Raw genomic sequence first — 11,688 nt, forward strand, 5'->3', positions numbered from 1 at the left:
AAGAAAGAAAGAAAAAGAAGAAAATAATTACTAAGATTCATAGTGATTATAATATATCTATATCTATTTCTATATCTACAGTACAGCACACATTCTCTCAATAAATATCTACTTTTTCCTATGTAACACAGTAGCAAATATACAATAACAGAAAAGTGCAGAACCAGAGTGCTGGGCTTGAAGAGTATTTGGGAGGAAAGGTAAGGTATTTAGCCCATAGATAAATATATACGTGTCCACCAGATGGTCGTAGTTACCATTACCTCATAAATGTAGCTATATTTACAGCTTTCCTCAGATGGCTATAGCTTACAGTATCAAAAACACAACCTTTTCCAAATATATTTCTATATATGCGTGTGTGTGTGTGTAGCTTTGCAGGGCTTTAATTAGGTCTTAAAAACATGGGGAGTAATTTGAGAGGCGGTGGATTTCGTGACTCTGTGCTCTGGGGGCAGAGCACTAAAACTCAGTGGAGGGAAAAGGACGAGGCATAAACGTCGAGATTACTACACGGAGTCGAAGTCATGGTCAATGGGTTCTATGACTTCAGGGTTCATAACTCTGCCCATGAAGAGGATAGAGCCTTGAAAAAAAAATTAAACACACAACAAAACAAACAAAACATGATCAAAACTTTGCAAGTCACAGGTTAATTCTATTTCACAAATATTTGCAATTTTTCCATCTAAGATAACCATTAAATTAAAGATGGTATCATTGGCCATCAGTGGTCATGTCTTAAGGTTTAAACTATAAAGTAGTTTTACATGTCATGGCTATATGTATGTATAAGAGAGAGAGAGAGAGAGAAATAGAGAGAGAGGGAGGAAGCATACCTGTCTTTCTGTTTCTGATAATGAAAAAGAAAGGATGATCTGCCATGACTTGTGGATACAGCACCAGTGTTCTGGTCAGAGCTATCATTCCTACAGCACAGTAAACCACACAACATTACAGAAACCAAATGACAGCATTACAGAAACCAAATGACAGCATCTCTCAGTACAATTCTCAGCACAACTCTGTGTTCGGGAAACAACTTTTATTTTCCACAAGGCATTGCATGAGTCAGTCAGTCAACAGGAGGGGGCGCCGTTAGCATTTAGCATCGCAAAGTAACTGCTTTTTAAAATATTCCCACGCTGCGGTAATGGGGGGAAAAAAAAGAGAGCGAAAACCTTGCTCACAAAATAGAGATGATGAGTGAGTAAGAGAGAGAGAGAGAAAGAGATACATGGATGGAAAAATGAGTGACAGGGAAAATAAACGAAACTGACAGTGATGTAAACAGAAGAGCAGAGGAATTTGAGAGAGCAGGTTGAGAATGAGCGAGAGAGGCAGAGAGAAAGAGATTTTATTAAATGCAGTCATTCCAGTGGAGAATGTAATTATAGGGATGGGAGACAGAGTGGGTGAGTTCACCTGATCCTGCTGCTCCCTCTGCTCCTTCCTCAGTCACCTCCAGATAAGCTTTCTGAACTGCTCTCCCAATGAATAGATCCTTCCCCTCTGAAATGATGGAACCACAGAGACAACTGAACATAAGCTTTCAAAACTAACAAAGCAGATGTGTGTGTATATCTGTGTGTGTGTGTGTGTGTGTGTGTGTGTGTGCTTCATAAGAGATTTTTTCATGAGGCACACATGTTCACATTGTGGTGCTCAAGTGGTTTACAAAAAAGGCTTTTTAAGCATGAAACAAAACCACACACGTTATTTATAAACTATTTTAAAAGCACCACCTGAGAGGGGAAAAAAGCAGTGTGTGTGTGTGCGTGTGTGTGTGTTAAAATACAGTACCAGACATCTCGGCAGTCATGGCAGACAGGTCTGCATCCTTGGTGAAGATATTCTTGATGCCCAGCTCCTTTAGACTCTCCCTCAGATCAATCTTCTGCTCCACCTTAAACCTGCCACAGACAGCAGGCACACCCAGACAGTGAGCACAGGGCTTAGCTTAGCTTTTACAGTTTCATCTCCTCTCTACTCAGCTTCTCTTAGATCAACAAACCGCTCTTCAAAAACAAATAAAACATCTGAACAGTATGCAGCTGAAAATCTTATCACCGACGGCCAGTGTTACGTTTGGAGACCAGCCTCATTGATGGGGAACAGGAAAAGAACACTGAGAATAACAGTCAGCATCATAATGTTCACTATGAGTCAAACTACTACAGCAATCAGATATTAATCGGTCAGTGTGGCTACATGCAGGTAAAAAATCCGATTTCAATCCAATTATGATCTTTACTCCGATTAAAAAAACGTCATGTAGATTTGGTTATCTGACTGAAATCAAATTTCATGAAATCCAAAAGAATAACCTGGAGTATTTGATTTCGATCTGATTGGATATTGCATGTAACTGATACTCTGATTTCAGTTGGAGTTTATTTCCGCTTGCCTGGTCTTTGATACTGCACGGACATTTCCAATTTAGTTTACCATTACCAAATCTATGGTAGGCTGCTTACTAACTAGCATGGAGCGACATGACAATCATTTTTGGACAGAAGAGGAGAGTATATTTAGAGTTTTAAAAGAAGTAACGTATTAAAATATCTAGAGGGCAGGAAGACCAGAAATGGTGAGCTGTTTGGAAAAGTCTCCAGTAAACTGTCTGATGATGGTTGCATCAGGACTCCAGAACAGATCCGAGTCCATTGGAAAACCCGACAACGGCAACTATTTTGTTTTTTTGAGTGTGTAGGCCCAGCTATACTCTTTAATATTACAGACCTCACAGAGCGTGCAAGCAATATATGACAAAGAAATGTGACCTGCGAGTTTTTCAAAATATACCTGTAGGCTAATTAGGCAACTGATACCCATCCCTCCTTGAGTGAAGATTCATTATGTGAATCCGATTTACTACTTCTCTTACCATGTAAACTGGAATATTCCATTATCTGATCATAATCCCATAGGTGCTTTAATCAGATTGTTCTGCACATTCTTCTCAAACCTGTCATAATCCCATCAGTAATGTAAATACTGCCTTGTCAAAATGAGGAAAATTAAATAGTACATCTCATGTACTGAAGCATATTGAAATGTTACCTAAAAATATGCCGTCTCACAATAAACCTTAATTATTACAATGCACAAATTTCTGAGTAACTCAGTGCAAAGGCTGCCCATAATGTAGTCTTTCAGTTGTAAAAATTTCAGTTGTAAAAATTGTGTATGATTTGTTTGTTTTGGATGGATTTTGGGATTGTGCTATGGCTTGCACTCAGCCTGATGGGGGAGGGGAGGGAGTGGGGGTGTTTTGTTTAAATCTCACCTGGGCAGGTAGACCTCCACCTTCTGGCGTTTGACATTGTTGGCCCAGTCTTCCAGCAGTGGGGCTTTGATGATGGGCTCCAGTGTGGCCAGAGGAACCTCCTGCCTCGGCAGCACAATCATCATACTCATCTCCTCTCCCTCATATGGCATCTCCAACACCTGGTACACGCCACCAGCCTCCGACGTACCATCACTGAACTCGCCTGCCAAACAAGACAGGGGTAGTCAGTGCTCCTCTCTCTCTCACTCTCTCTCTCACCTCCAGGTGTGATGTGTAACAACCTGTGCCAGGTTCAAATGGGCCAGACCGCAAATACAACCAGTGTTCACTCAGTCAGAAACACAAAAACTTAAACGTCGCTTTTGTTCAGGGTGAATGGCCACAGCAAGAAAAGAGGCTCCAACTTCTCAAAAGCCCATGCAGTTAAGTGTTAATCAATTAGCTTGTAGACAAATATACTGAACAGTGGTTAACGCAGATTGTTTCATCGTAACAAAACAGCCAGTTCCACGGCAGTTTGAGCATGTTAAACCTCATGTTCTTTGAATATTTGTATGCATTTTGTATTAAGTGTATGTAAATAATATATATATTTATGCATAACACTATATATGAAAAATCGTATGCTTTTAGTAGGACCAGCAGTCGACAAAGTCTGAAATGCCTTCAAGGAACAGACAGCATTTAGTTTTTAATCAATGAGACTGAAAGTTGGGTGTGTGTTTATGTACTGTATTGTGTGAAGTGTGTGTATGTGTGTGTGTGTGAGTGTGAGAGAGAGAGAGAGACTTGCAGCACTAGTGCAGTAGAGATCTCCTCTTCTGGTGTCTGAGTGGACAGACCTCAATTCAAACTACTCAACTCAAACAGAACTGAACAAAACCAGTTATGCACTGCCTATGACATTAAAGAGTTCCACGTACAGCCGTTTGCCTAAGAGAGAGGAAGACTGTCGAGTCAGACAGCCGGCTGACTGTCCTTACTGCAGCTGACAAACACAACTCCAACCTGGCCCTAGTCAGATCAGAAAGCTATTCTATTTACTATTATAGACATTAAACAGACTCTGCTTTACTCATTTAACCTTTCTAAATGACTGATACACGTAAATTATCTTATTGCAGGTTTTCTCACCACATCTGTCATTCTCACCCAGGGCCGTGTTCTAACTCTGTGTAATACAGAGAATAAAGAACAGCTCACACACTTTGACACATTGTGACATTGCAATGACCCTGTGATGTGTTTGTGCCGGCCCTCTCTCCCCAGATTCAAATCACTGCACACTCAAGCAGCCAAATAAGGTGCATGCACACACACACACACACACACACACGCACATGCACACACACACATGCACGTCCATTTCTTGGCACAAGCAGCAAATGCATAAAATGTGTTCAGTCAATAGAGAAATCACAGATCAAACTGGTTATTTTCGAACTCTGAGCATTAAAGAGAACAAATATAATCAACTGTGCTTTTTCAAGACAGGATATTTTTTAAGCCTGGGATGAATCAAGTCATTGCTCATTTAATCTTCTGAATGCTTTGCGAAAGAATTCTGCCTGTCTATCAAACTTGTTTCTCATTTATGAAAAAAAAATTAAAGTTATCTCTCAACTTCAAAATTAAATGCCTGATGTGTGTGTATATCCGTGTGTAGATCTGTGTGTGTGTGTGTGTGTGTTACATAGGAATACCAGCAGTTATGGAAATGAACTGAGATATTAGGGTTTCAGACTGGCTCATTCCTAATCCCTGTCATGATGCCCTTGGCAAAAGCACCTTTTAACTGACACACACTCATACATGATACAGATGAGAAATAAATTAATCAATACAACAGATGTGTAATCTGCTAACATCTAGACACTACACTGTCTATTTCTGTACAATGATTTGTTTTCTGTTTTTTACGAGGATTTGCGCGCGTGCACACACACACACACACACACACACACTTGAAAAATGTTGATCTGAGTTTTTGTGATCTAGACTGTTCTGTTCAGTTGGGCAGCCTTGGAGGCTGGTTAGGGATTTGAACACCGTCATGCTCCTCTCCAGCCCAGGCTTCTCCTCCTCCTTCTGGTTTGAGAGAGGATCTCTCTCTTGAATTTTCTGCTGTAGTCTCGCTAAATTTCTCTAAAAACTAAATATATTTATTTTACTGTCACCTGATTATGGATGAAATGATATTTACTTGAAACCAGATTTCAGTCCATCCAGTCAAGTGAGAAGAAGCAAAACAAAAACTGTTGCAAATCCTGTATTTGGAACTCCCTTTGCTTTATAAAACCTGAATTGTCTTCTCCTTATCCTTCTTCTCTATCTGCTGTGAGGCAGCTCAATCTGCCACCCAGACAAACCTCTTATCAGACCTACTGAAGCCACCACCTCCACCCAGATTCAGCTCCACTCAGACTACAAACCAGATCTCCAGCAAGACTTTAACCACATGTCTGCTTTGGGCTCACAATAGTAATAATTTCCATCCATCCATCAGTTTAACATTCACCATAAGAGAAATCCCACTGCACATGACAATCTGTAACTCACCATAGTAAAACTCTCCCTGCTGGTACATCATCAGAGTCTGAACTTCACTCCCATCATCCTTACTGAAGGAGAAAGTTCTGGTGTTTTCTGGTCGGAACTGGTTCTTCCAGCTGCCGCGAAAATACACAGCGTTGACCAGGGCTATCCGGGTCACACTGCTGAAGTCGTCCGCTGACACCAGGCTGTGGATTTTACCTGTGTGTGGAAACAGAGCTGGCTAAACTGGACGAGAAGGATCTTTTTACAGAAACCTTTTTTCTTAGGACTTGCTTTACGCATTTCATAACACACATTAGTTTCACACATATGCTTGAAATTCTCCTTCATACTGGTGAGAGAGTAGAGTGTCTCCCAGTTAACATTGAATACAGTCTGTAGTATGTTTGTTAAGGTCAAGGTAAGCACTTTTTCTCTGTGTTTGTGGGATGAAGCGCGTAACGTCAGGTAATTTGTGTGTATTCCTCTGTGATTCTTTCCTTACTTACTGTCAGTGTGGTTCTCCACCCATGTGTTGATGTGTTCTGCTACGGCCGCCGACTCACTGAAGTCCACCGTCTCCACCTCTGCCTTAAAGTACTTCTTCATCAGACGGAGGAAGTCCTTGTTGAAATGGACGCCGTTCTGCAGGAAGAGGGAGTTGGCGAGCCGAACGACGTACTGGGCCTCGTCCACAGACAGGGTCTGGGTCAGGTTCCTGAGTAAAGAGAACTCCTCATCTGGAATGATGTCGGTCACAGATTTCACAAAACATCAGTTCACAACAGCCTGATTCAATACATTTCAGGTCAATTCAATTTGAGGACCACTGAGATGGCTTGGATCCATTCAGCAGTGAGTATGGGGCTTTAAGGTCTTGGAATATGGAAACATCTTTAGGAAACAGGATTTGTACTACAGAGTGCCTTAAGCTTGTTCTGTAGCTCTACCATGCAGAGTAATTGTCAGACTCAGAAACTCCCACTGGATGACTATCCATACCATAACTGAATCACGACTCTGTTTCACAAGCACTGGCTGCCAGTCATCTGACTCTCTCCAAACACATACTCGTCTGAATGTAGGAGTAATGGATGACATATCCGACTATACTGTGGCTTTCCACTTCTCAGAGATTTTTCTCTTTGGCGCATTACACAAAGTCATATCTTTTTGTGCCTGGCCATGGTTAAGCAGTTTCCAAATGGCAAGCCTACTGTAAATCTAACCCTCTCTGAAGCTCACAGCAGACTGGGTCAGAGATGCTGAGTCCTGAGGTCATTTCTGAGGTCTGTTGTTTTGTGTTTTACAGCCACTGTCTTGTGGTCCATGAAAGGGTCTTTCTGTTCCTGTCTTGTGAGCTTAAACCTTCAACCTTCTCCCACTGTTTTGACATCAGTTTTCCTTGCTGTAGGGATTTTGGTCTCTGTCACCGTTTCCACATTAAAAAGAAAAAACTGTTTTTGTGACCAATGAACCTGCGATTTGAGCATGGGCTTCCGTTTAACATTACATCTTTAACAATCCTTTAGATGTACACATTAAAACACTGCTTTAACTCTTTAATACACATATTGGCAATTAATGTTCATTTTAATAAGACTCACTTTTGTAGCTGACTTTGTAAATGTCATTAATTACTTCAAAGCTCAAGTCCTTTTCCATCGGACGTTTCCATTACAGGTCTAGCTCCAGTATGTACTCTGCATATGTACTATGCATTTATAGGATGTACTGTGTGTCTTGCTGGTTTTTTTTTGTTTTTTTTTTTAATTGTACCATTTCTGAATGTGAGAAGTGAAGTCTCTTTACTACGTGCCTTGTCTGAAGTGGCTGTAACCCACTGCCTCTCTGATTTCCTGCAGCGAGGAACCTCTGGCTCCCAGCTCTACCATTCCCAGGGCCAGGGACACGCTCAGAGGGGAGAAGATGATGTTGTCCTCGCCCCCCGCCGCCTGGAGCTGATGGTACAGTCTGACCGAGAACTCGGTAGTCACATCCCCTGAAATGTCCGCCGCCCGGCTACAGCACACCCGCAGCAGCAACAGCGGCAAGAGTCCAAGAACAAACATTGCATGAAATGAGGGAGAGCTCTGATATGAGAGAGAGAGAGAGAGAGAGAGAGAGAGAGAGAGAGAGAGAGATAATGAATTCTCAGCAGCAGAGACAGGCTGAGCAGTATGCCTCATTACTGTACATTAACCCACAGCTTGTATCACAGTTCTGTGGAGATTAATGTATTCTACAGTCTCATGAATATTCATGCTGACCATCCAATCGATCCCAGGCTTCTTTTCAAACATCCCTGCATCAGTGAGTGTGCATGTGTGTGGTACTATACGCATGTCTTAAGTCAACATACCTTCTACTCTATCATCTCTAACTCCCAGCTCAGCATGGGCTATCAATGATTGAGATGTACCTTGTGCCTCTCTCTCTCTCTCTCTCTCTCTCTTTGCCCTTGTCTGACATACTATATGCTCATCTGGAATTAAGGCTTCCCTGCACCTCTCGGTGGCTGCTACATCATCACTGCTGTTTATTACACACACACACACACACACACACACACACACACACACACACACACACACATACAGTGCAGGTATGCACAATTATTCAAATACAAAAAGACAATTTAAACATTATGCACCTCCTCAGAGTGAAAGAGTACATATGTTCACATATGCAGCTTCACTGCATCTACACACACACACAGGGCACACACAAATGCTCCATCTCTTTGCCTCTGCTGTTGCTTGGCAACGTTGTTTTCTGCACAAACAAAGAAAATTGGAAAGTGTATGTCATAGCGGTGCCTATACAGAGAGAGAGAGAGATAAAATAGCACAAAGAAAAGCCATCTGTAGCTTGGGGTGTGCACAGGGTGTGGGCCTCGATGCACTGTGCTGCCATGTACCAGAACATGACTTGTCCATTGTGTGGTTTTGTATGAGTTAACCTCGTGGGCTAAGAGTACTCATTATTTTTGCATCAGCGAGCTCACAAACATTGTTCCGCGTTAACCGCTGTGACATTGGCACCTCAGTAAACAAACATAGCTCAGTACTGTAGCTTCCTTCCCCCATTCCGTCCCAAAACACTGCTAGTCACTACTAATGTGTTAAGGCTGGGTCACGTCCTCTGTGTTTTACATTAAAGCCAAATCATAACATCTAAACCAGGCTGTGGACCAGACTGTCGGCCACAAGACCTTTAAAATGTACAAGCAGACTTGTTTTGATCCTAATGAAGACAAATGTTTTCAGGTTCTAGCCTGAAAAGATGCAGCTTTTCTAAATTCTGATGGTTCGGATGGCTTCACAACTTTTCCTCTGGAACTTTCTTATTGACTAATTTGACCACTTGATCCTGCAGTCTCCCCTAAGACCCCGACCCCAGCCCCAGGACCTCTATTCTATATTATAATCCAATTACAGGGATCACACACTCTCCACTGTTTCTGCTTAGACATTGTCATCCTCAAACTTTCCCCCCAATAATCCCTGAACAGCATGTTGATGTCTCTCGCCCAGAGTCCTTAATTCAAATCTCCTTGTTTGAGAGCCTTCTGTGGAACGGCCCAAGGAAATCCAACCGGACCTCTGAGAACTCTCTCACGTGTGTTGGCATGACCCTGTTGTGTAAGAGAACCTCTCACTGATGGCTGGTATCCAGGCATGAAAACAGATGCCCAGTTTGTGAACAACAAAGAGAAAAGAGGTGGGGAGAGAGAGAAGGGAAGGGAGGGAGTACCACCTGAAAAGAAGAAAAGTGTCTGACCTTTGGTTTGTTGATGTCTTCCTGGGAAAACCTGACCAGCCAAATCAAGAGCTTCAGAGTTCCAGGGTGGTCATGCCAAAGTGCGTACCTGAGTAAAATACTGACATTCAAAAACAAAGCTCTGACCCCCATTTCCTGTCCCTGTCTGAGCTTTCTTTTCTGGTCTGTCTTTAGCCACAAGCCTGTCTCATCATAAGATGCCTCTGGGTTAGTGAAAGCCAGACAGATCCAGACTGCTGGGGACTGGAGGACTATTACTCACTGAAGAAAACATGTTATGAGGAAAGAGAGATGAGTGATGCAAGAGAGGGAGGCGGGTAAGAGAAAAGGGAGAGTAGAGAAAAAAAAGAGAGAAAATTAAATGAGTTTGGGCATGAGTCTCTATCTTTCCTTAAGCACACATAAATGACATGTCCACATCCACCAAACTCTTCACTGACATGGTCAGTCCACATGCAGCACTGCTTCAGTCAAAGCAGCTGCTGTGTTCTCCTCCGTTCACATGTCAACTGATGAAAGACTGTCATATATTTGACTTAATTCCAGAGAGGCCACTATCAAACCCTGACCCCACCTGCTGACGACTGTTCCCGTGTGCCAAGGCCAAGCAGTCCAAAGCTGTTCTCCCTCTTTACTGAATTTTTGAGTGAAAGTGCCTGTCTGCCTTTCTGCCAGCTGGACAGAGATTTGAGGCACGCTCCAATCTTTTTCTCCATTTCTGTGTCTTACACAGATGCGCGCGTTTGCGTGCGCGCGCGAACACACACACACACACACACACACACACATACACACACACACAGCACCTGCTCCAGTTCTGTCGTGCTCTATCCCTAATCTGTCACCTGGTCTAATCGACATTCCACTGAAGGAGTGGTGTAAGGACAGTAGTGAAACACAGTCTGTGGATCTGTAAACCAGACTCAGGGAACCAAGTCTCCATCACCAATTCAGAGCACAGTCCCTCAGGGACTGCTATATCTACCCCCATCCAGAACTTAAAGATCCACTCCAGTTACACTGTTTCAGACCATACTTAACCCCAGATCCAATTCAACTCTTCCTGCCAGTCATGAAATCCATGATTTGGTTGAGTTGTACATTGTAATCCAGGGAAAGGAACAATTAATAGTTATGTTTGTTACCAGCCCAAGAGTTGGGCAACACCAAGCTTAGTTTAGGATTAGGATCCAAGTTTAGGATTTCATCTGCCTAAACTCTACACTTTCCGAAATCTTTTTGTATGTTTGTTTGTTTGTTTTTATCAACATTTTGCAATTATTTTTTCTTGTCGGTGCCATTCAAAATGATAATTATTCACATGACCGTGTGTCAGTTGTATTCCCTATTTTGCAATAAGTTTTTCATAACATTTTAAATTTAAAATATTTTTAATGTAATTTTTTCTGTCTGCTCCTGGTTGTCTCTCCTACCTCCATATGCAGAGACAGTGGGCTTCGTAACCATGACAACTTTTTGCATGTAGAAGTGTTTCAAGAAAGCTGGCAGATAACTGCAGTAGGATCAATCCACTAAGCTAGTTAACATGAAGAGATCCCTTGTATTGTTTTTCAAATAGAAAAGGGCACCAGGCTGCGACTAATTTGGTCATGTTTGCAACCCTCTGATTTTCCTGTGTGAACTAAAATGTTAACTGGTGAAATCACTGAAAGTGGCAAAATCAGGGACGTGTGGGTGTGTGCACATGTAGATATATCCAGTTTGGATGGACAAACAGTAATGCTGTGTACTTGATGTCAGTTATGTCTGTCTTACGATTAAACAGAACGTTCTTGTCACACATTCGTTTTAGTGCTGGTTACTGCTGCAAGAGGTGCCATCCTTTCGCTCCACAGAGACCATTAACCAGTAAAAAAGACCAGTGGATGAATGCTCTTCTGCTTTAGGCTTCACAGGCAATTTTTTTTTTGCATGATCATAAGTTTAGAAAGTTGGTCACACAACTGCCATCCAGACTAAGGGAAAAACTTAATGTCTTAATGGAGTAAAAAGGTACTCATGTACATGTATTGTTAATTAAAGATTGAAGGAGAAGAATCCTTAGGTTTTGGTGCTCT

At 42.1% G+C, this 11,688-nt stretch overlaps 1 protein-coding gene across 1 annotated transcript; it reads right to left on the bottom strand.

Annotated features, from left to right (window-relative positions):
* Positions 1-509: 509 nt before the first annotated feature.
* serpini1 (serpin peptidase inhibitor, clade I (neuroserpin), member 1) lies at positions 510-7,899 on the bottom strand. Its single transcript, XM_030766734.1, has 8 exons — positions 7,647-7,899; positions 6,337-6,567; positions 5,852-6,046; positions 3,290-3,494; positions 1,804-1,913; positions 1,426-1,512; positions 840-929; positions 510-586 (listed from the first exon to the last, which is right to left on the bottom strand). The coding sequence occupies exons 1-8, from the start codon at positions 7,897-7,899 to the stop codon at positions 510-512; spliced, it is 1,248 nt and encodes a 415-aa protein (XP_030622594.1).
* Positions 7,900-11,688: the final 3,789 nt, after the last annotated feature.

This window comes from Chanos chanos, chromosome 2 (assembly GCF_902362185.1).
Source record: "Chanos chanos chromosome 2, fChaCha1.1, whole genome shotgun sequence".
Taxonomy (NCBI): domain Eukaryota; kingdom Metazoa; phylum Chordata; class Actinopteri; order Gonorynchiformes; family Chanidae; genus Chanos; species Chanos chanos.